The 23,705-nt window shown below is 34.7% G+C and overlaps 4 protein-coding genes across 5 annotated transcripts in view; 2 read left to right on the top strand and 2 right to left on the bottom strand.

The window, feature by feature from the left end:
* The window catches only part of LOC107039841, a gene marked incomplete in the record, with an annotated part of 6,839 nt that extends 4,738 nt beyond the window's left edge, over window positions 1–2,101 (bottom strand). Inside the window, 2 exon segments of the mRNA XM_015259679.1 lie at window positions 1–160; window positions 1,805–2,101. Coding sequence (XP_015115165.1) covers window positions 1–147 — 147 coding nt within the window.
* A 1,920-nt stretch (window positions 2,102–4,021) lies between these two features.
* Window positions 4,022–10,708, top strand: LOC107039844 (malate dehydrogenase, mitochondrial). Its single transcript, XM_015259683.2, has 5 exons — window positions 4,022–4,256; window positions 6,993–7,208; window positions 8,110–8,382; window positions 9,368–9,697; window positions 10,357–10,708. The coding sequence occupies exons 1-5, from the start codon at window positions 4,182–4,184 to the stop codon at window positions 10,483–10,485; spliced, it is 1,023 nt and encodes a 340-aa protein (XP_015115169.1). The 5' UTR covers window positions 4,022–4,181; the 3' UTR covers window positions 10,486–10,708.
* Window positions 10,709–11,483: 775 nt separating this feature from the next.
* Window positions 11,484–17,599, top strand: LOC107039842. Its single transcript, XM_015259680.1, has 4 exons — window positions 11,484–11,602; window positions 12,821–14,325; window positions 15,894–16,313; window positions 17,013–17,599. The coding sequence occupies exons 2-4, from the start codon at window positions 12,835–12,837 to the stop codon at window positions 17,355–17,357; spliced, it is 2,256 nt and encodes a 751-aa protein (XP_015115166.1). The 5' UTR covers window positions 11,484–11,602; window positions 12,821–12,834; the 3' UTR covers window positions 17,358–17,599.
* A 3,201-nt stretch (window positions 17,600–20,800) lies between these two features.
* The window catches only part of LOC107039864 (14-3-3 protein epsilon), a gene marked incomplete at its 5' end in the record, with an annotated part of 13,112 nt that continues 10,207 nt past the window's right edge, over window positions 20,801–23,705 (bottom strand). For both annotated transcript variants that reach the window (XM_015259709.1, XM_015259708.1), the window contains 1 exon segment: window positions 20,801–22,416. In XM_015259709.1, the coding sequence (XP_015115195.1) occupies window positions 22,361–22,416 (56 nt within the window). In that variant the 3' untranslated portion in view covers window positions 20,801–22,360.

Raw genomic sequence — 23,705 nt, 5'->3', positions numbered from 1 at the left:
GTTGGGGGACAGGGGGGGCTGGGTGGGGGGTATGCCAAATTGGACGTAGTGACCACTGGGACCCTCAAGGTCTGCTGTCATTGCCTCGATTATCTTGTCCAGGGACATACGCTTGTAGTCCGGGGGAGGCTGCTGGCGATCTGCCATCGCTATCTAGAGTCTGGAATCGAGGGGAATTATTAGGAGGGAGAGTAACAACGGGTTGAGTTTTAGTGGGGTTTGGGGGAGCGATGGGAAAAATTGCAGGACATGTAGGTGAGATGACATGTCAGTGGCTGTCGTGAAACGGACGAGATCATGAGAAATTTAGTAGCTCCGCACTCAGCGCGGAGACGGCACTTGTTGAGGTCACTAAACAAATATTTGATGCAGCGCTTTTAATGATATTTCCCGTAAGATATATTTTTTTCATTTTTTTTCTGAGTGGAACTCACGAAACTACGACTATTTTTCTAATTGTTTATTATTTAGAAAATACCAATTATATTGACAGTTTTTGATCAATTTTTTTTTTTACGTAACTAACTATCCTTTCTCAACAATGAAGCCCTTCTGAAATTTTTGGAGTAAATGCATAACTTTTTGGGATAACTTTAACAAAAAAAATTGGGCTGCTGATAGTATCTCTGCTCCTCCTTTTGTTATATATGCAATTTTCAACAAAAAAATTCTTTGCCTTCAAGAATTCCCCAGACCCCAAACAAATAATTCTTCCATATTTCTTTCAAAAGGGTGGAATGAACCTCTAAAAACCCAACGAATGTAGATGAAAAAAAACCAGTAACCATTATCACTAAAATACAATTACTGCTAGCATAAATAAATTCTGCAGATTCCTCCACTTTAAACAATGAATAAAAAAATGTAAAAATCATCAAAACCCTCAGCCGACCCCTCACCACTCAGAAACTCCAGTCTGGACGGTTTCATATGCGTTCAAGGATTCCCCAGACCCCAAACAAATAATTCTTCCATAATTCTTCCAAAAGGGTGGAATGAACCTCTAAAAACCCAACGAATGTAGATGAAAAAAAAACTGTAACTATTATCACTAAAATACAATTACTGCTAGCATAAATAAATTCTGCAGATTCCTCCACTTTAAATAATGAATAAAAAAATGTAAAAATCATCAAAACCCTCAGCCGACCCCGCACCACTCAGAAACCCCAGTCTGGACCGTTTCATACGCGTTCAAGGATTCCCCAGACCCCAAACAAATAATTCATCCATAATTCTTCCAAAAGGGTGGAATGAACCTCTAAAAACCCAACGAATGTAGATGAAAAAAAACAGTAACTATTATCACTAAAATACAATTACTGCTAACATAAATAAATTTGGCAGATTCCTGCACTTTAAACAATGAATAAAATTTTTTTTTAAATCATCAAAACCCTCAGCCGACCCCTCACCACTCAGAAACCCAAGTCTCAACGGTTCCATACGCGTTCAAGGATTCCCCAGACCCCAAACATAACCAAACATTTCTACACTCGAAACCCCTAAAACCTCGATTTCTCAAAAAAAAATCCTGAAAAATACGAGGATAAAGGAGAGCGGAAGGGTGGCCTGCTGTTTCTTGAGGCGCGTGTTGATGTTTTTCCGAGATTATTGTTGTTAACGATAAAAATAGGACCCCAGGACAAAACACAAAGCGAACCTCACACTTGCCCGCAATCGTCTCTCAATTTTCCTTGAATTAGTTTTTATCGTGTGTTTCCATGATTTCGGGGAGGGAAGGGGCTGTCAAGGGTCTAATCAAGGGGATTGTAACTATTATCAGTAAATATTCGTGACTAACCATGCGGCTGGCGGGCGAAATCATGCAGCCATCGTCTGGACAGAACATTCACGAGTTGAAACAGCAGTTTTACTCATTTAGCGAACGATTTTCCTCGGGTTTTCGATGATTCTGAGGGAGTCTGAGACTCTTCGGAGACCGGAGGACTCGGTGGAAACGATATTGTCGAGTTATCACGGGGTTTGGCGGTGGTAACACTCCGCTCGTTTTCTTTATGTTATGTTTGCTCCCGGACACGAGTGTGCGCGCCGCGCTCGCTCGTACATGCATGGACTCGCTTATACACCTGTCGGCGAACTGCACGGGGAGATACATTTTTGGACAATGTGACGGACTCGGGTGATCGGGTTTAGTTGAGGGAGGTAAATATGAGGTGGGGGTGGTGAATATTGCGTTTTTTATTTATTTATTTTTTTCGAAAGATTGATGATCGTTATGGCTGGAGGGAAGACTGAGAAGTGAATTAATTTTTGAAAGGGATATGCACATTTTATGAGTGAAAAACTATTTGGAAATGGACGATAATTTTTTTTTAGAGAGAAAAAGGAAAATTTTCATTGGGGAAATTTCATTATTGAGTTTGCAATTATTTCATTCCCTCTTCATATGAAGAAATTACCATTTTTTTTAATTTTATTTTTTTGCGAAGATTCGGGAGTTGATGGTCGTTATGACTGGAGGAAAGATTGGAAATTGAATTAGTTTTGAAAGGGGTATGAACATTTTATGAATGAAAAACTATTTGGAAATGGACAATAATTGTTTTTTTAGCAAGAAAAAGTCAAAATTTCATTGGAGAAATTTCCCTATTGAATTTTCAATTATTCAATTCCTTCTTCATATGAAGAAATTACCATTTTTTTAAATTTTATTTTTTTGCGAAGATTCGGGAGTTGATGGTCGTTATGACTGGAGGAAAGATTGGAAATTGAATTAGTTTTGAAAGGGGTATGAACATTTTATGAATGAAAAACTATTTGGAAATGGACAATAATTGTTTTTTTAGCAAGAAAAAGTCAAAATTTCATTGGAGAAATTTCCCTATTGAATTTTCAATTATTCAATTCCTTCTTCATATGAAGAAATTACCATTTTTTTAAATTTTATTTTTTTGCGAAGATTCGGGAGTTGATGGTCGTTATGACTGGAGGAAAGATTGGAAATTGAATTAGTTTTGAAAGGGGTATGAACATTTTATGAATGAAAAACTATTTGGAAATGGACAATAATTGTTTTTTTAGCAAGAAAAAGTCAAAATTTCATTGGAGAAATTTCCCTATTGAATTTTCAATTATTCAATTCCTTCTTCATATGAAGAAATTACCATTTTTTTTAATTAATATTTTTTTTGCGAAGATTCGGGAGTTGATGGTCGTTATGATTGGAGGAAAAATTGGAAATTGAATCAGTTTCGAAAGGGATATGAACATTTTATGAATGAAAAACTATTTGGAAATGGACGATAATTGTTTTTTAGGAAAAAAAAGTGAAATTTTCATTGGAGAAATTTAATTATTGAGTTTTCAATTAATTAATTTCTTCTTCAAATGAAGAAATTACCATGTTTTAAAAATTCATATATTTTTTTTTCGGAAGATTAGTGAATTAATGGAGGTTTTCACTAGAGGAAATATTGAAAAATCAAATAATTTTCTTAAAAGAGAAGAAAAATGATTAATTAGCAAGGATTTATTATTGAACTTTCAATTATCTCATTCCATTTTTATACGAAAAAGTCCACGTTTTTAGTCATTTTAACGGAGTGAAGGGACTTAGTTTCATTTAAAATATTACGTTTTTTATCACTTTTTTCGGGAGATTCAAAAATACTACCGAGTTTTGATGGTCGTTTTCCCTGGGAAAATATTTGATAAAAATTTGAGTTTTCTGAATGAGAAATAAGAATTCTATAAATGAAAAATTATTCTAAAAATTCACTACACTTTTTTAATCAAAAAATGAATTAACAATAATAGCAATTCATAATTCCCTTCTGAAAAAACTATTTTTGAAAATACGAACCCAAGGAAGACCTCAAAAAAATGGTTTTAAGTCATTAAAATCCTTAAACTCCAGTTCATAACCTCTCCCACTCCCTCACGAGGTGCTGCTGAAATTCAAAGAAATCCCTCCTTCCTAGAACCCGCTGATAACCACCGTCAGCTCCGCAGTTACATGAAAACTCCAATCAAGCCCCTCATAAAAAAGTGGGGATCTGAATCCAAATTCGATTGGAGCAGAGCCCTGGCAGTGCTTGAAGCTATCAGAAGGTCGTTGAGTGTCATTCAGGGGTTATCACCGCGTGCAAAAAGGCGCTAGTGCTCCAAAATAATTTTCCCACTAATTAATTGGAAAAGTGTGAATTAAAAATTAAAAAATGCTGCCACGTATCGTGAGACCATCGATGACACTGGCCCAGCAGGGCGCCAAGCAGTTGTCAACGAGTGCACAGGTGAGCCCCGACAACCTTGAGATCACATCATCCATCTCGTAATCCATTGAGTCACATTATTCTCCACATGATAACTGTGTCACCCGAATTTTCCAGATTCCCATCCACTCCTAATTCATCAATTCCCATCATCACTCCTGGGTTTTAATGGATGTTGCTGAGAGCTTTGAGGACAGGCATTATGCAACTCTGATAATTGGTGCGGGATTATTAGGCTTGAAGATATCATGTGAGGATCCGAAAACTAGGTAACCCAGATTTGTAAATTGAAGATGATTTTTTTTATTTTCGCTCCAAAACGATTTTCGGAATTTTTTTGAGGATGAATATGAATTTTTTTGGAATGAGAGGAATATGGAATTGATTGGGACATGCGTTATTAGGGGGGAGGGCATATTTTAGGTTTAGGTTTAGGTTTTTCACGTTTTCATGTTGGATCGCCTTGATAACGAGTTTTTATGGAAAAAATATTAAAAGAGAAATTTTTAAAAATTTGTTCAGATATGAAAATATGTAATTCACTTTACAGTGGTTATTTATTCATATTTGGCTAATTATTAATTTAGTTATTTATTGATTTGAAACAATGGAATTAAATTCGTGCATTGAGGGAGATGAGAATTGTTGCTTCTGCTCCAAAATGATTTTTAGGATTTTTTTGATAATGAATATGAAGTTTTTTGCAGTGGGAGCAATATGGAATTGATTGCGATATGCGTTATTAGGTGGAAGGGCATATTTTAGGGGGAAAACTGAACGGACGAGTTTCCTTTCAGATCAAGAGAATTTTTCACGTTTTATTGTTGGAGCGCCTTGATAACGAGTTTTTTAGAGAAAAAATTGAGAGATAGCTGTTTAACAATTTTTTCAGATATAAAAATATGTCATTTGATTTACTATGACTCTTTATTCATATTTGGCTAATTATTAGTTTATTTATTTATTAATTTGAAACAATGGAATTAAATTCATGCATTGAGGGAGATGAGAATTGTTGCTTCTGTTCCAAAATGATTTTTGGGATTTTTTTGATGATGAATATTAAGTTTTTTGGAATGGGAGTAATATGGAATTGATTGGGCCATGCGTTATTAGGGGGGAGGGCATATTTTAGGTGGAAAATTGAGGGGACGAGTCTCCTTTCAGATCAAGAGAATTTTTCACGTTTTATTGTTGGAGCGCCTTGATAACGAGTTTTTTAGAGAAAAAATTGAGAGATAGCTGTTTAACAATTTTTTCAGATATAAAAATATGTCATTTGATTTACTATGACTCTTTATTCATATTTGGCTAATTATTAGTTTATTTATTTATTAATTTGAAACAATGGAATTAAATTCATGCATTGAGGGAGATGAGAATTGTTGCTTCTGTTCCAAAATGATTTTTGGGATTTTTTTGATGATGAATATTAAGTTTTTTGGAATGGGAGTAATATGGAATTGATTGGGCCATGCGTTATTAGGGGGGAGGGCATATTTTAGGTGGAAAATTGAGGGGACGAGTCTCCTTTCAGATCAAGAGAATTTTTCACGTTTTATTGTTGGAGCGCCTTGATAACGAGTTTTTTAGAGAAAAAATTGAGAGATAGCTGTTTAACAATTTTTTCAGATATAAAAATATGTCATTTGATTTACTATGACTCTTTATTCATATTTGGCTAATTATTAATTAATTAATTAATTTATTTGAAACAATGGAATTAAATCCATGCATTGAGGGAGATGAGAATTGTTGCTTCTGCTCTAAAATGATTTTTTGGCATTCTTTGAAGGATGAATAAGAATTTCTTTCGCAATGTGAACAATAAAATTGAGGAGACTTTTCTTTTTCGAGCCATTAATTAGTGATGAACGCGAAAAACACGTGGAGTAATAAATCTAACAGAACAGATTTTTTCACGTATTGAATGTTGAATTGTCTTGATAACGAGTAAATAATGACGAATTCGATTTATTATCACGTCTTGTCTACTACCTACTCCAACGATCCGTTAAAGTTTGAAAAATCGTTAAACTTGGTTTAATGAGTCATTATTGAGCTTGACAGATAATGAATAATTGTTATAATCTGTCACCTTCCTGAATTGAAAGAGCTAACATTTTTTTTCACTCCAAAATGATTCTTTCGTATTTGATCAGAAGATAAATGAGTGATTTCAGGCAACAAGATCTCAGGACACAATTTTGTTGAAGTTTTATCCAGCTTGTAAAAAAAACCCTCATATTTTTTGTCCAAAAATCACGTGTTCTCAAGTTAAATAAGAGAAAGCCGTCGAAATCCTTTTCACTACTCAACCGATTAATCAGAGTTCGATCGATTCCACTGATAAATTTTCTCGGTGATCATCAACTTAAACAGATAATATTTCAGAAAACATTTCTCCTAATCCTGCAATTGGAAGAGTTGAGAGCCTTTTTCTGCTCCAAAAAGGACTTTTTATGTATCACAAATTATCCAAGAACTAAACAAAGTTTTTCCTGAAGAATTAGTGAACAGGAAGTGCTCGAACCCTGCGTCGTTCCCACGAACTGAAGAATGAAAGAACAGTCCTCAATACCTGATGAAAAGCCTCGATAGCTCCTAGAAAGTCCTCCCTTGGCTCATCCCTAAGAAATCCATGAGAAATCAATATAACAAGGTTCATTCCCCTCTTTTACATCTCATTTACCGTTCGGAATGCATAATAATTCAATTTAAGAACGATTATTCGGCATTATTACCTTTTTGGAGCAGCGCAATGCCAAGGTCGCCGTGATGGGTGCAGCGGGTGGCATTGGCCAGCCCCTGTCACTCCTGCTGAAGAACTCACCCCTGGTCACCGAATTGTCCCTGTACGATATTGTTAACACCCCTGGAGTCGCTGCTGATCTCTCTCACATTGACACACACTCGAAAGTCTCTGGATTCACTGGACCAGAGCAGCTGAAGGACTCCCTTCGTGGTGCTCAGGTAATTTTCTCACTAATTTATTTGTTGATATCTGTTTGCGTATTTATTTACTGATTCCGGCGCATCCCAAAGACAGTTACAAGATCAAATAACTTCAAATAACGTACACACATGTTTAAAACGCATACGAGTTCATAATATCGCCAGAGGATGTATAAATCCACTCTTCATAAATTTGTAATTGAAATGAATGTAGAAACACTAGTGAAATAGTTGAGCAGAAAAAATCGTGAGACACTTATCGGGAAATTTCCTTCTTCATGAAGATGATCTTGCAATATTTTTTTCTTAGACTACTATTAAAACGAATTAGTCTCAGATTTTACAATCAGATGATCGTCTAGTTTATTTACTGAATTATCTTGACAATGAGTGATATTAGGAGGAAATGTCTTCTTAAATTCCATCATAGAGTCGCTCACTCCAGAAACAATTATCTGATAAACAAATGTATAAACTACAGATAAACAATAATAATAATCAAACAATAATAAACCAGTAATGATAATAAACAATACATAATAAACAATAATGATTACCTGATGAATAAATTGAGTTCAAGATTCTATGATTAAATAATGATTAAAAATTTCATTGGGGAATTACTTCGGTAATGAAAAAAATTTAATATAAAAAAACTTCGGTAATGGGTGGCCCTGGGGAAATGTTGAAAGACGCCTTTACAGGGAATTTCGTCCTTTACCTAGAAGATTTTCTTAAATTTCATGCTAGGTTCGTCACTCCAGGAATAATTACCTAATAAGAAAATGCCCCTCTTAACTTGTCTGTCGGAAATTTTCTGATAATTATCAGTAACAGATTCCAAATTAATGAATAAATTATACCAATTGCTTTCTTTTCGTTTCAATGAAGATTCTATTTATTCTCCATCATGATTCAGGTCGTTATCATTCCTGCTGGAGTACCACGCAAACCCGGCATGACCAGAGATGATCTCTTCAACACCAACGCCTCCATCGTACGTGATCTAGCCCAGGCTTGTGCTGAGGTCTGCCCCAAGGCCTTCATTGCCATCATCTCGAACCCTGTCAACAGCACAGTGCCAATTGCCAGCGAAGTCCTGCAGAAGGCTGGAGTCTACGACCCCAACAGGATCTTCGGTGTCACCACTTTGGACATCGTGAGGTCCAACGCTTTCATCGGTGAAGCCAAGGTTATTTCATTTTATGAATAAATAGTGATTTTTTTTTGTTTAATTTGTTTGAAAAGGCGAATAATTTGAAGATTCAAAAGTACAGATTGCTGCATTCGAAAGTCTCAGGAAATTTTTTGCTGAGAAACATAATATGATGTTCTGCATCCAAGAAAATAATTCATTTGAATTAAATAAACTTCATTTGAATTGAATGAATGGGTTCATTTAAGTAGTTCGTAATAAAGCGTATTAAAATGCAAACTCGATTTTTATTTGCATTGAACAAACTTTTAAAAAAATATAAAAAAATAGTTTTTTTTATCCAAATACCTTCTTAATTACAAATTAAATCAGAAAATAACTTCTAAAATTTCAACTAAAACATCTTGAAATTTCTAACGACTAATTTACCTCAGGTTTTAAAATATATTATTTCTGACAAATCTGTGGATTTCTCAAATATTTAATGAAACTGCAATAACTGCAAATAATAATTAATATGATTGAAAATTCAGGCGAGAATATTTTAAATTTTCGATCTATACGAACTTCACTTGAATGTTCAATTTTTAAAATGAGTTCGAGAAGGCAAACTGCAATTGAAATATCAATAATCATCTAACATAATAAGTTGAATTCTATTGAATTTCTAAAATAATTAAGCAATTCTATAAACAATTCCATTTTAAATTGAATATAAATCCAAACTATTAAAAATTAAAATGCAAAAATTTCTCACAGTTTAGTTACAAATGAAAAGTTTTTTCTTACAATGAAATAATTAACAAGTGGAATAAACATTTTCAAATAAAATTGTGTTAATAATTAATAATTAGTTAATAATAATAATGATTTTTATTTTGATGTACGGCTTATACAGGCTTTTTACAGAATAATTAATTAGTTATACTGTTGATTGGCCTTAATTTTACGAAATTATTGTTCCAAATGTTGTCGAATATTTATTCAAAGATGCTGATAAGACAGTTGGGTATGTTTTCAGGGCATTGACCCCCAGAAAGTATCGGTTCCAGTTATCGGAGGCCACAGTGGTATCACCATCATTCCACTGATCAGCCAGGCCAAGCCCAGTGTCTCATTCCCCGATGACAAACTCAAGGCCCTCACCGAGAGAATCCAGGAGGCTGGCACTGAGGTTGTCAAGGCCAAGGCTGGCACTGGCTCAGCTACACTCTCAATGGCCTATGCTGGTGCACGATTCGGTTTCTCGTTAATCAGGGCACTCAATGGCGAACAGAATGTCGTCGAGTGCTCTTACGTCAGGTCGAACGTTACTGACGCCAAGTATTTCTCAACGCCAATTCTCCTTGGTGTAAGTTTAGATTTCATTATTTATTCTATTAAAAAATGAGAGTAAGGGACGGATTAGTGTATTTGGGAGACGCGTGGAAATCCAAATATGAGAAATTCTAGGGGAGAATCATTATCATTTTTCAGTTTTCAATAAACTCTTTTGACAGAAATGTGAACGTTTAGAGTAGAATGTAGATTAAAATTGTTTTTTTCATCTGTTTTTTTTTACTGAGTTTTGTGAAGTCGTTTTTATTGAGAATAAGATTGAGGATAATTATTTGAATTTGACAAAAGAACAGCAGAAACATATTTCCAAAATGTTTGTATTATTTCTGCAATATTCCCTGACCTTCTGTCTGAATATTTTCAATAGTTTAATGCAATTTTCAGTACGATAAAATGTGGGAAAATCATTTTTACCTCAGAATTTTTTTTTTTCATCTGCAAAAATACTTGCTAAAATCTTATTAGGGTTTTAATCAACAAAGATTGCATAAAATGACAAAATCAGCAGTTTTTTTAATATTAATTTCAAGTGTTAAATACATATTTCATCCATTCAACTGATGCATAAATTAATTTGAGAATAAAGATGTCTTCTTTTCCTGTAATTCATGCATTTTGGATTCTTTTTACTCTCACAAATGTTGAAATTTCAATTTTTTGTTAATATTCCAGAAAAATGGAGTAGAGAAGAACCTCGGTCTCGGCAAGTTGAGCGCCTTCGAGGAGAAATTGCTGCAGGCAGCGATTCCCGAGCTCAAGAAGAACATCCAGAAGGGCGAGGACTTTGTAAATAAGAAGTGAAGAACCCCATGAAAACCTCACTCAACCACTCACGTATGGAATACGTACTTCGAATGGAAATCAACGTAAAAGAGAATCAAAGAGTCCCATTAATGCACCATAAATGGTCGAACGACTGCAGACGAATTGCCGAGCGCATTTAATGCAATTAGTGCCGGAAACGAATCATGTTAAATTAATTAAAAAATGTAAATTAAATAAAACGAGCCGTTCGGTAGAGTAATCCACTCTTTTTTCTTTCTTCAAACCTTGAAAATTAACTTCCATTAAAAAAAATTACCTTCAATTTTAAAAATTAAATAATCTTACTAAATCAATAAAAAAATAGTTAATTATCAAAAATTAATATTTCATGAACAGTTGACTAGTAATTGAAAGGAGAGTGACATTAAATTAAATTTAGGGGGAAATTCAGCGAAATTACACATTTTCAAGCTGAATTTATAAATAAACTATGAATATTCAGTACCAAATTACTTGGAATTTTCAATTAATTGAAAATTCAAGAATATATTTATCCGAATTTTCTTGATTTCTATCAATTTTCATAGAATAATTGAACTGAAATTCAAAGTTTCCATGGACTTTTGAATTTCTTTTCATGACATTCCTTGGAATTTCAGTGGAACGTGATGAAAATTAGTATTAGCGTACTATGATGATAATTTTCAACAAGTGTACTGGAAATTTTTTACCCAACAATTTTAACGGGTGGAGAAAAAAAATCTGATGAGGGAAAAACCCGAATCGACGACCCAATTTATCGATCTGCAAGCATTTTCCGCAATTGAAGAAATTTAATCCTCGTTTATTCTCTCATTTTCCATAAATTTCCCACTCAAACCGAATAAATCGATTTGTTTTGATGCAGATGAGAGCCTTTAGACATTAAATCCAACAAAAGCAAAAGGTGAGACCCAAACACACGTAGGAACACACACAAGTGCTTCGGATCATTCGAAATGCCTCAAACAGGCAAATAAAGTTGAATAGAATTGAGGGAAATCAGTCTGACTGTGTTCTTCATCCTCGCGAGATCCAAACATGAGGATAAACTTCGTGAAATAATTTGTTCAGCGTTCATTTTTACTCTGGCTATTCTATCGACAATAATACGGTAATTAAATGATCATTATCTAATTATTTCCATGCTGTCTGCATTTTTCTTCATTTTATGGTGAAGGGATGAAGGCCATAAATGAAGTTGAGTGGAAGAATTTTCGATGAATATGAGAAAATTTTTAGAAGGACATTCTCGTGTAGATCTCACTCTTCTGCATAAAAATTCTTAATAATTTAACGCATTTTGTATTCTAAACCAATTTGATATCGTGAATTCATCGTTTCATCATTCATCCGGACACATGAATCATTATGGTGCTCAACTGAATTATTTTTATAAACTTTTATCGATTTTTAAATAACAAAAATTGTATGAGAATGAGAGAATCAGTAGGTTTTGACGAATTTGTCATCTTCAATTTATTACTTCGAGAATATAAATCCCTGTTTTCGATGTTCATTTTCTCAAGATCGAAAGCATTTTTTTTGCTTTGAAACTGACATTTAAAAATGTTGAGAAATCGATTCGATTTCACAATTTTTCATAAATTTTTTGAAAGGAAGAAATTACACGATAAATTAGTGTACAATCGTGGTCATTAGAGAACGAAATTTTAGAATTATACTATTTCATAAATTTTTACTTGAAATCAAGGAGAAAATTAAAGACCAAGGAATAAATCTTCCCCTTTTCAACGAAATGTCTTGCAAACGAATTGTAAAATTTATGAGTTATAAAAATTACAAAGAAAAATTATCATCACAATAAAAAATTCCAGGGAAGACGGATAGATCAAGTGATTTTTGCTTCTTTTTTCGCGTAATTTTCCTTTATAAAAATTTCGCTATCCGAGATGATTTTACTGACTTCCCCAAAAACTTATCATCTAAAACGTTCATCCTGTTTCACTCCATCATTACCGATTGAATTGAACTGTACGAAATGAAGGAGAAAATCAAAGACCAAGAAATAATAATAAACCTTCCGCTTTTTAACAAAATATCTTGCAAACGAATGTTAAAATTTGTGAGTTTTTACAAAAATTGCAATGAAAAATTATCATAATAATAAAAAAGTCCGAAGAAGACGGATAGATCAAGTAATTTTAACTTCACTTTTCGCGTAATTTTCCTATATAAAAATTCTACTATTTGGAATAACTTGGATGACTTTCCCAAAAACTGATCATCTAAAGTATTCATCCTATTTCACCCCATCATTGCCAATTCAATTTGAAGACCCTTAAAATCCCTTCAATACTTCTCATTTTAGTCGCCCCAATACCAATGGCGCCTCGCAGACTCCCCAAGCGTCCCAGACAGATCCGAGCAACCACAAAAGTCTTCCATTCCCCCCCGGAAGTCCGAAAACCCTTGACGAAGAGTCCAATCGACTCCAAAATGACTAACGTCGTGAGATCCCCCGAGTCCCTTCGTTTTGAGGGGCCAGAGCCCCTCTGCATCAAAGAGTTGAGCCCCAAAATCGTCCCCAGAACCCCAAAACTCAAGCTCAACCTCGACATCCCCGAGGAAGATCCCGAGGACGATGTCAATTACCCAAAAAACCAAATGGCCATTCTCGAACGAACGATTTCCATCGACAAAGTCTGCGACGAAGCATCCTTTCTGCGAGATCACGTGACCCCCCGCCATTTTGTGAGCCCCGAAGGAGCGGCGCACCACAAAATGGCGTCGTTAAACCCCCATAATGACCAAACAAGGGCATTCAACACGGAAAACAAGAGAAACGATGAAATACTCGGCCACATCTCGATCTGTCCTCTTCCGACTGCCGATTCCGATCTCCAGAGGTACTTTGACGCCCCAGAGGCGGCCGGAAGTGACCTCAACAAGCTGAAGACGTTGAAAATTTCACGAGAAGTGAAAGAACCAGAGGACGACGACAAAATTGAGAGATCGAGCTCAGTCGAGGCGAATCGGCACTCGTTGATTTCTTCCCTGACTTATCAACTCTCTTCAGCTTCCAGCGATCATAACGACGAGTATTTCAAGGGCGGGGAGAGGACACCGCAGTCAGACAATATTTCAAGACCAGGAATCGATGGAAGTGACGAGAATTTATCGAATGGTCTTCAACAAATGGCGATCGTCTGTCAGACTGACGATTTTTCTTCAAAGTCTTCGGTTGAGTCGATCGACTCCCGGGTGAACCCTGGGAACGAGCGTTTTGATTTGACGTTCAGGTCGTCGCCGCCCCCCAAGAGGTGCAGGACGACCTTGAAGTTTGATGAGGTGAAGATACCGACTGAGGAGAGGAGAAAGACTGGGGTTGGTGATCTGAAATGTGGGGTTGGAGGTCTTGAGGAGATCGAGGAGTCCCAGGAGGGATCGAAGGTCAGTTGGGAGAGTTCTCTGGGGTCTAGAGGATCGGTGGCCGCGCCCAAGGTCGTCGAGTCCGGGTGCAAGACCATTTGCGTGACGATGGAGTCCAGTGATCCTCAGGAAGACGGGGAGAACCACTCGAGGACTGATAGCAATATTGTTGAAGCGCGGGGGCTCTGGGTGAGGATCAGGGGGCGCTGGGCACCCCTGGAGAGGGTCCTGGCGGCCATCGAGTGGATTGGGAGGAAGGTCCTGGGGGCTTTGAAGAGGGCGTACAGAATTGTCTTCAGGGGGGGTTTTGATTCCAAGGATGGGAGGGGGAATTCCGCGGAGGGGGAGCTCGGGGAGGTCGTCGAGGTCGTCAGGAAGGAGAATGAGAGGGTAGTTGTGGTGGTCTCGGAGAAGATCCATTGCCTCTCGATGGAGTTGGTTAAGGTGGGTTCAGTACAGATTTTTATATTTTTATTTATTTTTTAACTAAAAGTGGGAGAAGAATTCTCAAACATTCATGCATGATTAGCATCAGCCTAGTTACTTTTATTGTAGTTAGCTTGGTTACATTAGTTATATTTTTTTTTATATTTTTTTTTCTTGCGCAAGTAATGTAATTTACTTGAAAAACAGAATAATTTTTTCTTAGGTATCAACCAATGCTGAATTTGTTACTGTTTTTTCATCCCATTTTTTCCTTTTGTCGTTGGAAAATTAAACAAAAAAGGTGAAAATTTGAAGCACGGAAAGTTCCATAGAAAAATTAAACTGTATTGATTGTTTCGCTTTAAGTCGATCTCGATTACTAGCGAGTTTTTGACGTGGATACGTCTATGATTTCAATATGGGCGGGGGATCATTTTGGGAAACGGTCCTTATGTGCAGCGCCATCTATCGGAATTCAGGAAAATTCTAGACATTTCGCGGTAATTCGAGAAGTTTCATGAAATTTAGAAAAAATTCAAGGATTTTCTAGAAATTTAGAGGAAATTCAGGGAGTTTTTAGAAAATTCGAGGAAATTCAAGGAGTTTCCAGGAAATTCGAGGAAGAAGGAAAGATCATAGACGTATCTTCGTACAATTACAGCTGTATCGAAGATACAGTCGCCTGCAATTTTTAAGGGTATCCATGGATCTTTTACAATTTAGTACAGATCACACCATAGATTCAACCATTTTCAATTATCAAATTTGTCAATTACATAATTGACATAATTTGTCAATTACATAATCAATTACATAATTTACATAATTAATAAACTCTGAGTTACACGTGGCGTTCCATAATACGCGCAAAACTTGGAATAAACATCTGAGATTCTGGTTACTAATTAGTATTATTGAGTCCGTCAATAATTGAGTTGTGAATAAAATTGTGTGTCGATCGATTCAATACATCCTGGTATAGAGCAATTGATCCAAAAATCTTTTTTTCTGAAAAGTCACGCACGAAAAAATTTAATAGAAAAACCTATCGAATTCGTTAGAAAATTCTATTGAATTTCTATTAAACTTTCTACTAGTTTTTGGCTGATTCTATTGACATGTCCAATAGAAAACATTCAATAGAAACAGTCAACAGAATTCGATTTTTCTATATAACTTATCCTTTTCATATATTTTCTATAGAATTTGCTCGACTCGAATTTTCTAAGTTTTTTTCATTCTATTTTTCTTTTCTTATCAAGAAAATCAAACGAAAAAACTTGGAAAATTTGAGCCGAGGAAATTCTATTAAACATTTCAATACAATCGGTCAAAAACTAATAGAACAGTTCAATAGAAATTCAATAGAATCTTCTAACAAATTCGATAGGTTTTTTTATTAAATTTTTTCGTCCGTGGTCACACTTATTATAGAAAATCCAATATAATTTACCACCAAATGCGCTAGGTTTTTCATTTTTCATTCATTCTTCGTTGTCATTTTTCAAGTCCATACATAACAATCTCAATAGAAATTTATTCTTGTCCTCTTCACCCTCGTAAATATCTCATTTTCCTCCTTCCAGGCCTCTGTGACGAACCAAGAGAGTCTCTTAGCCTTGACCAAAGATGTCGAGACATTGAAAAACACAAACGAGCAGTTGCTGAGTTGCAACGAGACCCTGAGAACCGAATTACGGGCGCTAGCGGAGGCTCTCGACACGTTCAAATCGAATTTGAAAATTCCAGCAGCAGTTGGCCCTTCTATTCCTCCACCGCCCCCGCCTCCACCTCCACCTCCCCCGATGGGTGGACTCATCGGTCCTCCACCTCCCCCACCCCCTCCCCCCTTGCCATCGTTACTCCTGAAGACCCCGAGAACGCCGTTCACGTCGACGAAGAAATCACCGGCGAGAAAATGCTCAACTCCCCTGGAGGGCAGACCGTCCATCACCGTCGAGGATCTCCTCAAGGTCACCCTGAAGAAGGCGCCCCAGCCGCAAAAAGTATGTAAACGTCATCTGTTGAACTTTGAATCCCAAAACTGATGATAAAATTCTGAATTTATTTGGGAATCCCCTCGAAGAAGATGATTGGGATGAAGAAAAAGTTGGTCGCAGGGGAATGAGGGAGGCACCATTGGATAGCCGAGGGAATCGTCAGCTCCAGATGATATTTGACAACCCCTTTTACCCCAGTAGTTACCGAGTCATTTTCATTTCGTCTTATTTCGTTAAATTATTCATTCATTTTTTTCGATTCATTGACTTAAATTTTTTTAGATAAGTCGACTCATCTCCCACTTGAGTTTTTGAGGAATATTTCCGAATCTGAGGGAGATGGCGAAATTTTCGTTCCCATAAACATGGGAATCAGTAGAATTTCATATTTCTATCCAACTCTTTCCATTGAGTCATTTTTTCTATAAAAACTCCTCGACATGAATTTTCTATTTTGTCTCCCTCTATTTTTATTTCCTTATTCCCTTTTCATTAAGACAATAAAAAAGAACTTGCACAAAAAAACCGACTTCCACTGATATTTTTTACAGAACATTTTCCATTGAACATTTTTGTTAAAAAAAACGTGCAGATAAACTGCAAATCAATCAAATATAATTTCCCAACGAATTGATTAGATTTTTTTATTAATTGTTTTGCTACGTGATCGTTAAAAAAATTCTGTTGTGATCTGTTTTGCCCCAGGACCCGGCAAGAACCCCACTGACTGCCAAGGGCCCAGTGGTGTCCCTGGACATGCTGAGAAGTGTTAAGCTCAAGTCTGCCAGGCGCAGAAGCGCTGATAGCACGAAATCCCCTCGCAGAGTTCATCCCTACAAACCCAGGAACACTCAGAGTTTAACATTGTCACCGATATCAGCGAGGGAACGCAGTCCTCTCCACCGAATTCTTCGACAGGTCGATGGGACTCGACGGGGACTCAGGAGAACGATGAGCCCCACACGGAGCTCTCAGAGCGATCACGAGGCCTCCAGGGAGGGCAGGGAAATCGACGCCAGGTGCAACAGATCCCACTCGGTCATCACATGATGCAATCGACGAATTCTTTTATCCACTGAATTTAGGATTAGGGAAAATTGTACATAATAATTAATAATTAATGATTACTAATTATTTAAAAATGGATTTATGGAGACTATCGGACTATTTCAATGACTGTTCTCGATTAATCTCTTGGCGACGACGAGAATTTTAGTTAATTTATTCTTCGAATGTTTGGAGACGTGGATTTATGATTTTATTAAATGCCAGAATTATTTGGAATGTGGAAACGGTGGGAGTCCTGTGGCTGAGTGGAATAAGAAAATTTGAGGGAAGTTTTCTTCGTTCACGTTGATACAGGAGAGTTTTTATTTATTTGGGTAGAATTTTTTGTTCCAATTTGAAGAGTGCTTTTCCATGAATTTTCATTCATTGACGTATTCTTGTGTTGGAATGTTGGCAATTTTGCAGATAAAAAAAGTTTTCTTTCATGATTTTCTTTGTCATATTGTAACTATTCCTGGAGATAATTGCTCGTTCAAAATTTTCATTTATGAAGAGTTTCAATCTTTTAAATTTGAGTTTTATAGTTTTATAGCTTCTAAACTTTTTTTTGACATTAACTAGAGGAAATTTTCGTTTTTAAGGAAAGTGTCAAGATCTTTTTTAAGGATATCCAAGTACTATGGCTATTTTTTTTCCAGTGACATGCTTTTCTACTTTTGTAGCCGAACATAAGGGATTTCATTTCAACCCCGTTTGACCCTAAGTTTTTGCACTTTTTACACTGATTTTATTATTTGAACTTTACAGGTGTGAATTTGAATCTTGATATTAAATCGTTAGAAAACATTTTAAAAGTCTACTTTTGGAGTAGACGAAATGATTTAAAAATTGCAATTTTTAAAAATTATTACAAGCATTTTCTGTAAATAATTTATAAACAATCAATTTTTTGCCATAAAAATCATATTCATAATTCTACCAGGAATCGATTTCATGCCTAAAAAATAAGGTTCCTGAAAGTTTAAACAATTGGAAATTATTGATTTATAAACAACGAATGTTAAAAAAATTCATTAATTGACAAATTTGATGATTGAAAATCGTTGAATCTATAGTGTGGCCTGTACCAAACTGTAAGAGATACTTGGATATCCTTAATATTCATGGTCATGAGATTGTACATAATAAAAACTTTCGAATTTTTCTCGTAAATTCATCCACCCCTGGGGTGATTACTAATTAAAATTTGCAATCACGAAAAGTTTGATTTTGTTCTATTCGTTTGAGAATTTCTCACTGAATATCTCGATAATGAATTATTTTATGGAGAAATGTCCAGTGTGTTCTTGTGACTTTTCGACATAAAATGCTTCTTCCTGATATAGTACCTTAATTAATGAAGTTATAGTAGTTTACACATGTGGTTTGTCATTGCTAAATTATACCAATAATAAATGGTGAGTCGTCAGAATTCTCAAGTGTCCCTTCTCCCGACCTTCTTCTCTGCTTTCTCAGGATCATGTTGGCCCCTTTCCATCGAAAAATTACTGTTACTCAATCACTTCACTTAATTCATAAATGATTTTTTTATTTTTTATTTCAGGTGTTTTGTACCTTAAAATTAAAATGATTCTTCTTACTTACGAATTACCGAATATTTTACGCAGCTTTAAAATGTTATTCTTTCATATATTTATAACATAATTATCAATTATTTATGATATAATACTTGAATGCGGGGGCACGCCTGACGCCAATTGTTCTGCACTCATCCAAAAAAAAAATTCACTCAATTTTTTCTTAATTCCATTGAAAATTACCCTTTTTTCGGTTGATTCGATATTAAAAATTGCGCGCTCTTATCAATTATCCTGTATGTTTTCATTAAAAATTGTTAGTTCGCGCATACCTACAAGACATAGAAAAGTGTGGAGAGATGAGATAAAGAAAAGGCAATAGAGGTCGAGACGTTTGAGCGAGACTCAGTGACAAATCAAGATTTTATTATTAGCAATTTTATGATTCTGAGACTTTTGGTGTTTCTTTTATGAGTAGGATCTTTACATGGACTATCTCACTAAATTCTCTCTAGAAGACGGAAACATTGACTTAGTTACTACACAAAAAAAATATTTTAATGTTTTTTTTCGCTTTTTTGGAGATTTTTATGTAACAATTTTTTCGGATTTTTTCCATGTTTTGTTTGTTTAAATTTAATTGGAGATCGATTGCAGAGACGCAAGGGAAGTGGATATCAAGCTGATTATTCTTTTTTAGTATAAAAAGAATTATAGCCGAGATCAATCAGTTCATTTATCCATAAAAGAACTAAAAATGGAGAATAACGAAATTTTTCTAGAAAAATTAATTCAATTAATTCATTTTTTGATGAATTGATTAATCAATTGACATAGAAATTTGTGATGATTGAGATTGAAGAATAATTCGGATACAGATAATCTTTTTATTGATCACTCTTTCCCCAGGCATGGGCAGAAAATTTCAGATGCGAAGGGGTAAAAAGAAGAGGAATGAGGGAATAATGATAAAAAACGTAAAGTTATTTGAAGTAAAATGCATTCAACTTCAAGTTGTTGATGGATATTCTCAAGTCTAAGGGAAAAAATCGACATTTCCGTAAAAAATTTTCATTCAAAAATGTCGATGTATCTCTCAGATTCAAAAATATTACATTATAGAACCTAAATAACGTTCGGAAGTAATAAAACAATTCCTCGAATGGAAAAATTGAGATTTTAATAATTTTATGCAAAGTCAATTACATTTTTTAAATTACGAAGAAAAAATAATACAAAAACGTCAATTTTCTCATGCAAAAAGTAAATGAAAAAATTGTTCAACATTTTATACATTTGCTTTCATAACCGAAGCAAGGAAAATCATAAATTTTTATCGTTAAATAATGGACAAAAAATTGGTTTCAATTTCTTAACAGAGAAAGATGGGGAGTTGGGGAGTTGGGGAGAAGTTGGGGAGTGGATGTCAGAATAAATCGATTTATCGACTGACATAGAAATTTTTCATGAATGGGATTGAAGAGAGATCTGAATACAGAATAGTTTTTTATTCTGTGGGAACGAATTATAATCTTATGACTGATGTAAAAACAAGGGGAATGAACAGTTAACGATAAAAAACGTAAATTTCGTTCCTTTTTGAGTATTATATTATATTTTCAAGTCTAAGGGAAAAATCGACATTTCCGGCGAGATTTTTCATTCAAAAATGTCAATGTACCTCTCAGATTCAAAGATATTTCCAAAAAATCTCGGTTAATCCCTTCACTGTCAACTCCCTCTCAATTTTCTCCCAATAGTTAAACCTAAATGACGTTCGGAAGTAATAAAACAATTCCTCGAATGGAAAAATTGAGATTTTAATCATTTTATGCAAAATGAATTACATTTTTTAAATTACGAAGACGAAAAAATCATAAAAAAATTTCAATTTTCTCATGCAAAAAGTAAATGAAAAAATTGTTTAATATTTTATACATTTGTTTTATAATCGAAGCAAGGAAAATTATATAAATTTTCATCGCTAAATAATAGACAAAAAAAATCGGTTTAATCGGTGTTTAATTTTCTCTTTCATTTATTTAAAATTGTTTTTATTTTTCTTTTCTTTCGTTGAAGTCTTGGTTCTAAGTAATTAAATAAACCCTTTCCAATGAATTATTCACAAATTCATTAATTTTAATTTCTCCGTAATCAGGCAGACGCGGTTAAACGGAGAGATTGCCCCGTAGCAAGCTCTATTTAATCTTACGTTTTTATTAATTCTCATTTCTTTTTCATTGATTACAGGTGCTAAGCTAACGAATACCGACGAGATTGCTTATTTATTGCAATGGGTTTTTTTTTCTTCGAGATCCTTAAACTACTTTCGTACTTAAATTTTTTCAATTTTTTACGTTTCTCTCAATTAAATTCTCGTTAATGGTTTTTGTGCCTTTGCTTTCCTCGACGTTTCAACTATGAATTTTGGTTTTTAAATTTCTTTTAATCAATTGCAGGAGTTAAGTGGTAAAACGTAACAGATAAAAAAGAACAAGTCGATTTTTCACATTTTGTTACATGCATTACAATCATCTTGATGAGGAGTGGATTTAGGAAAGAAAACATCAAGACACTTTTTCTCTCGAAATTTTCTATAAAACCACTCATTAGTGGAATAAATGCACAATTTTTAAAACGATACATGCAACATTTTTTAAAATTGAAAGCTGATTCATCTCGAAAAATAGAGAATTTAGAGGAAAATGTCAAGACATTTTCCCCTAAATCAACTCATTCCCAAGAAAATCCCCATCAACAATAAAATGACAAATTTCCCTCATTACGTTTTATCATTAAACCACAAATTTCATTCATTGGAAAACAACTGCGTCTCTCAGTTGTGATGAACTCCAAATAAATTTGATTGTGTTATCATGAGTGAGTGAGAGGAGGGGATGAAACCAATGAATATAATAATCGAAGGGAGGGCACTTGAATCTCGCGAATTATAATCTATAACGTGCCAATGCCAACGAAATAATTCATTCAAAAAAATCACCAGTATTTTTTTTATCAACATTGACAGTTATTTCATCATTGAACAATTTCCAATGTGCTTTTACTTCATTAATTTTACGTAAGACAAAACGAAGAAAAAATGATCGACTTACCCTTTTGCCTTAATGTGAGTCATTTTACAAACGAGACTTCAATAATCGCATTTTTCCACGCAATCGCCAAAGATACCTCTCCCCTCATTAATCCATTATTTACTTATCAATCGTCTCTACCATTGTTCTCTCCCCCCTCTCGTTTTCCCCCTCAATTATCTCAATTTCCCCGACCTCCCACCCCCATTTTTTGTTGCTTTTTGAATTTTTTTGTTGGTTTTTTTATTCTTTATTTACTTTATTTATTTCTTGCTTAAAAGTTATTAAGAGTTTTTTTTGTTTGTTGTTGTTTTCTTCTTCTTTTCTCCTTGTGTGTCTCAATTGTATGCGCAATTAACACTCACTGAAACTAGAGTTACGATACATCCTGATCTTCCACATCCTGCGTTGGTTCTTTCTGTTCACCTTCACCTTAAAAATAATGAAGAAATGATTTTTTATTACTATTGTTGGGAATAGAGAATTTAATGAGTTGGTTTAGGAGAGATTTCCCTGAAGAAAGAATATTTTTTACCCCAAAATTTCAAAATATTAATTCGAAATAAGAGAATTTCACTTGGTTATGAATTTAAACAAGCTGTATGACGGAAGCTATTTGACAGATCACTCATGACTGTTACTTTTTGTGTGCATTTTTTTTCTTCAATTTTAGTTTCTACCAATTCCATTGGTAGTACGCTTCCGAATGGAACTCGGTCCATGTTTCTTAGAAATGAAAACTGATTGGTTGGTATTTTTGAAACTGTTGTGCCCAATAATACTCAAATTTCATTACCTATTGATGTACCATAGACTCTGCCCCTTTTACGTATGTACATTTTTTCTTCCCCCCATTAAAATAGAGAAGCAGCAACATTTTGAAATTTAGCTGAATAATATGTCCTCTAATTCTATAAAATGAAAAAAAAAAGATCTTTCTAAGTCAGCCTAGAGTGAAAATGAACAGTTAAATATAGATGCGTTGATCCTTTTCTTCTTAAAAATCTTTGATAAATTGTTCTATCTCAGTAACTATTGAATATATTGACCTAAAATTGGATATAGGAATGTTATTTGACAATCCTAACTAGTAGTCAATGTTTCAATAGGTTTCCATGATTTTAATCCATGTTATAGTGTTCAAGAGTGAATTCTGACCAAAAAAATACAAAAACGGCACTATCTTGAAAAGTTTCTATAGAGGGGTATACATATTATGATTGATGCAGATAGATGACCTCAAGACTAACATTTTGAAGAAAAAAAATTGAAATCGGTTGTATAATTTTTGAGATATTGAGCAAAACAGTTTCACATAAAAAGTTGAATATCTCCGAAACTATTGGTCCGATTTTGCTCATCCAAAATACCAAACTTTGTTATCACAAGACCTGAAATCCTACCAAGTTTGAAGTTTCTATCTCGATTATTTTTTAAGTTATCATGTTTACAAGCAATTTCAGCGAAAAAATGAAAAAACGAGAATAAAACCACATTGCCTGGGGTGTAATGGTCTTTTTTCGATCCATTTAGATAGGTATCATCACGACGAGTATTTTGAAAAAAAAAATCGAATCGGTCGAATGGTTCAGGAGATATCGGCAAAAAACGATTTTTGAGGAATTGCTGTATCTCAGGAACCGCTCAACCGATCGAGCTGAAATTTAGCCTAGTTTTGAGTATCAATAGTAGCAGATAGCAGCCAAAATTTCAAGTTCTTT

The sequence above is a fragment of the Diachasma alloeum genome, unplaced genomic scaffold (assembly GCF_001412515.2).
Source record: "Diachasma alloeum isolate Michigan unplaced genomic scaffold, Dall2.0 Dall_scaffold_00308, whole genome shotgun sequence".
Taxonomy (NCBI): domain Eukaryota; kingdom Metazoa; phylum Arthropoda; class Insecta; order Hymenoptera; family Braconidae; genus Diachasma; species Diachasma alloeum.
The sequence above is the reverse complement of the archived record's forward strand: the minus strand, read 5'-3'. Positions and strand labels throughout refer to the sequence as shown.

Excerpts from the sequence above, each read along its gene's own strand:
- LOC107039844 (XM_015259683.2), top strand. The coding sequence starts at position 4,182 with ATGCTGCCACGTATCGTGAGACCATCGATGACACTGGCCCAGCAGGGC. Across the intron at positions 4,257-6,992 it reads AGTTGTCAACGAGTGCACAG|CGCAATGCCAAGGTCGCCGT; the intron begins GTGAGCCCCGAC and ends TTTTTGGAGCAG. Across the intron at positions 7,209-8,109 it reads ACTCCCTTCGTGGTGCTCAG|GTCGTTATCATTCCTGCTGG; the intron begins GTAATTTTCTCA and ends ATCATGATTCAG.
- LOC107039842 (XM_015259680.1), top strand. The coding sequence starts at position 12,835 with ATGGCGCCTCGCAGACTCCCCAAGCGTCCCAGACAGATCCGAGCAACC. Across the intron at positions 14,326-15,893 it reads TCTCGATGGAGTTGGTTAAG|GCCTCTGTGACGAACCAAGA; the intron begins GTGGGTTCAGTA and ends TCCTCCTTCCAG. Across the intron at positions 16,314-17,012 it reads AGGCGCCCCAGCCGCAAAAA|GACCCGGCAAGAACCCCACT; the intron begins GTATGTAAACGT and ends GTTTTGCCCCAG.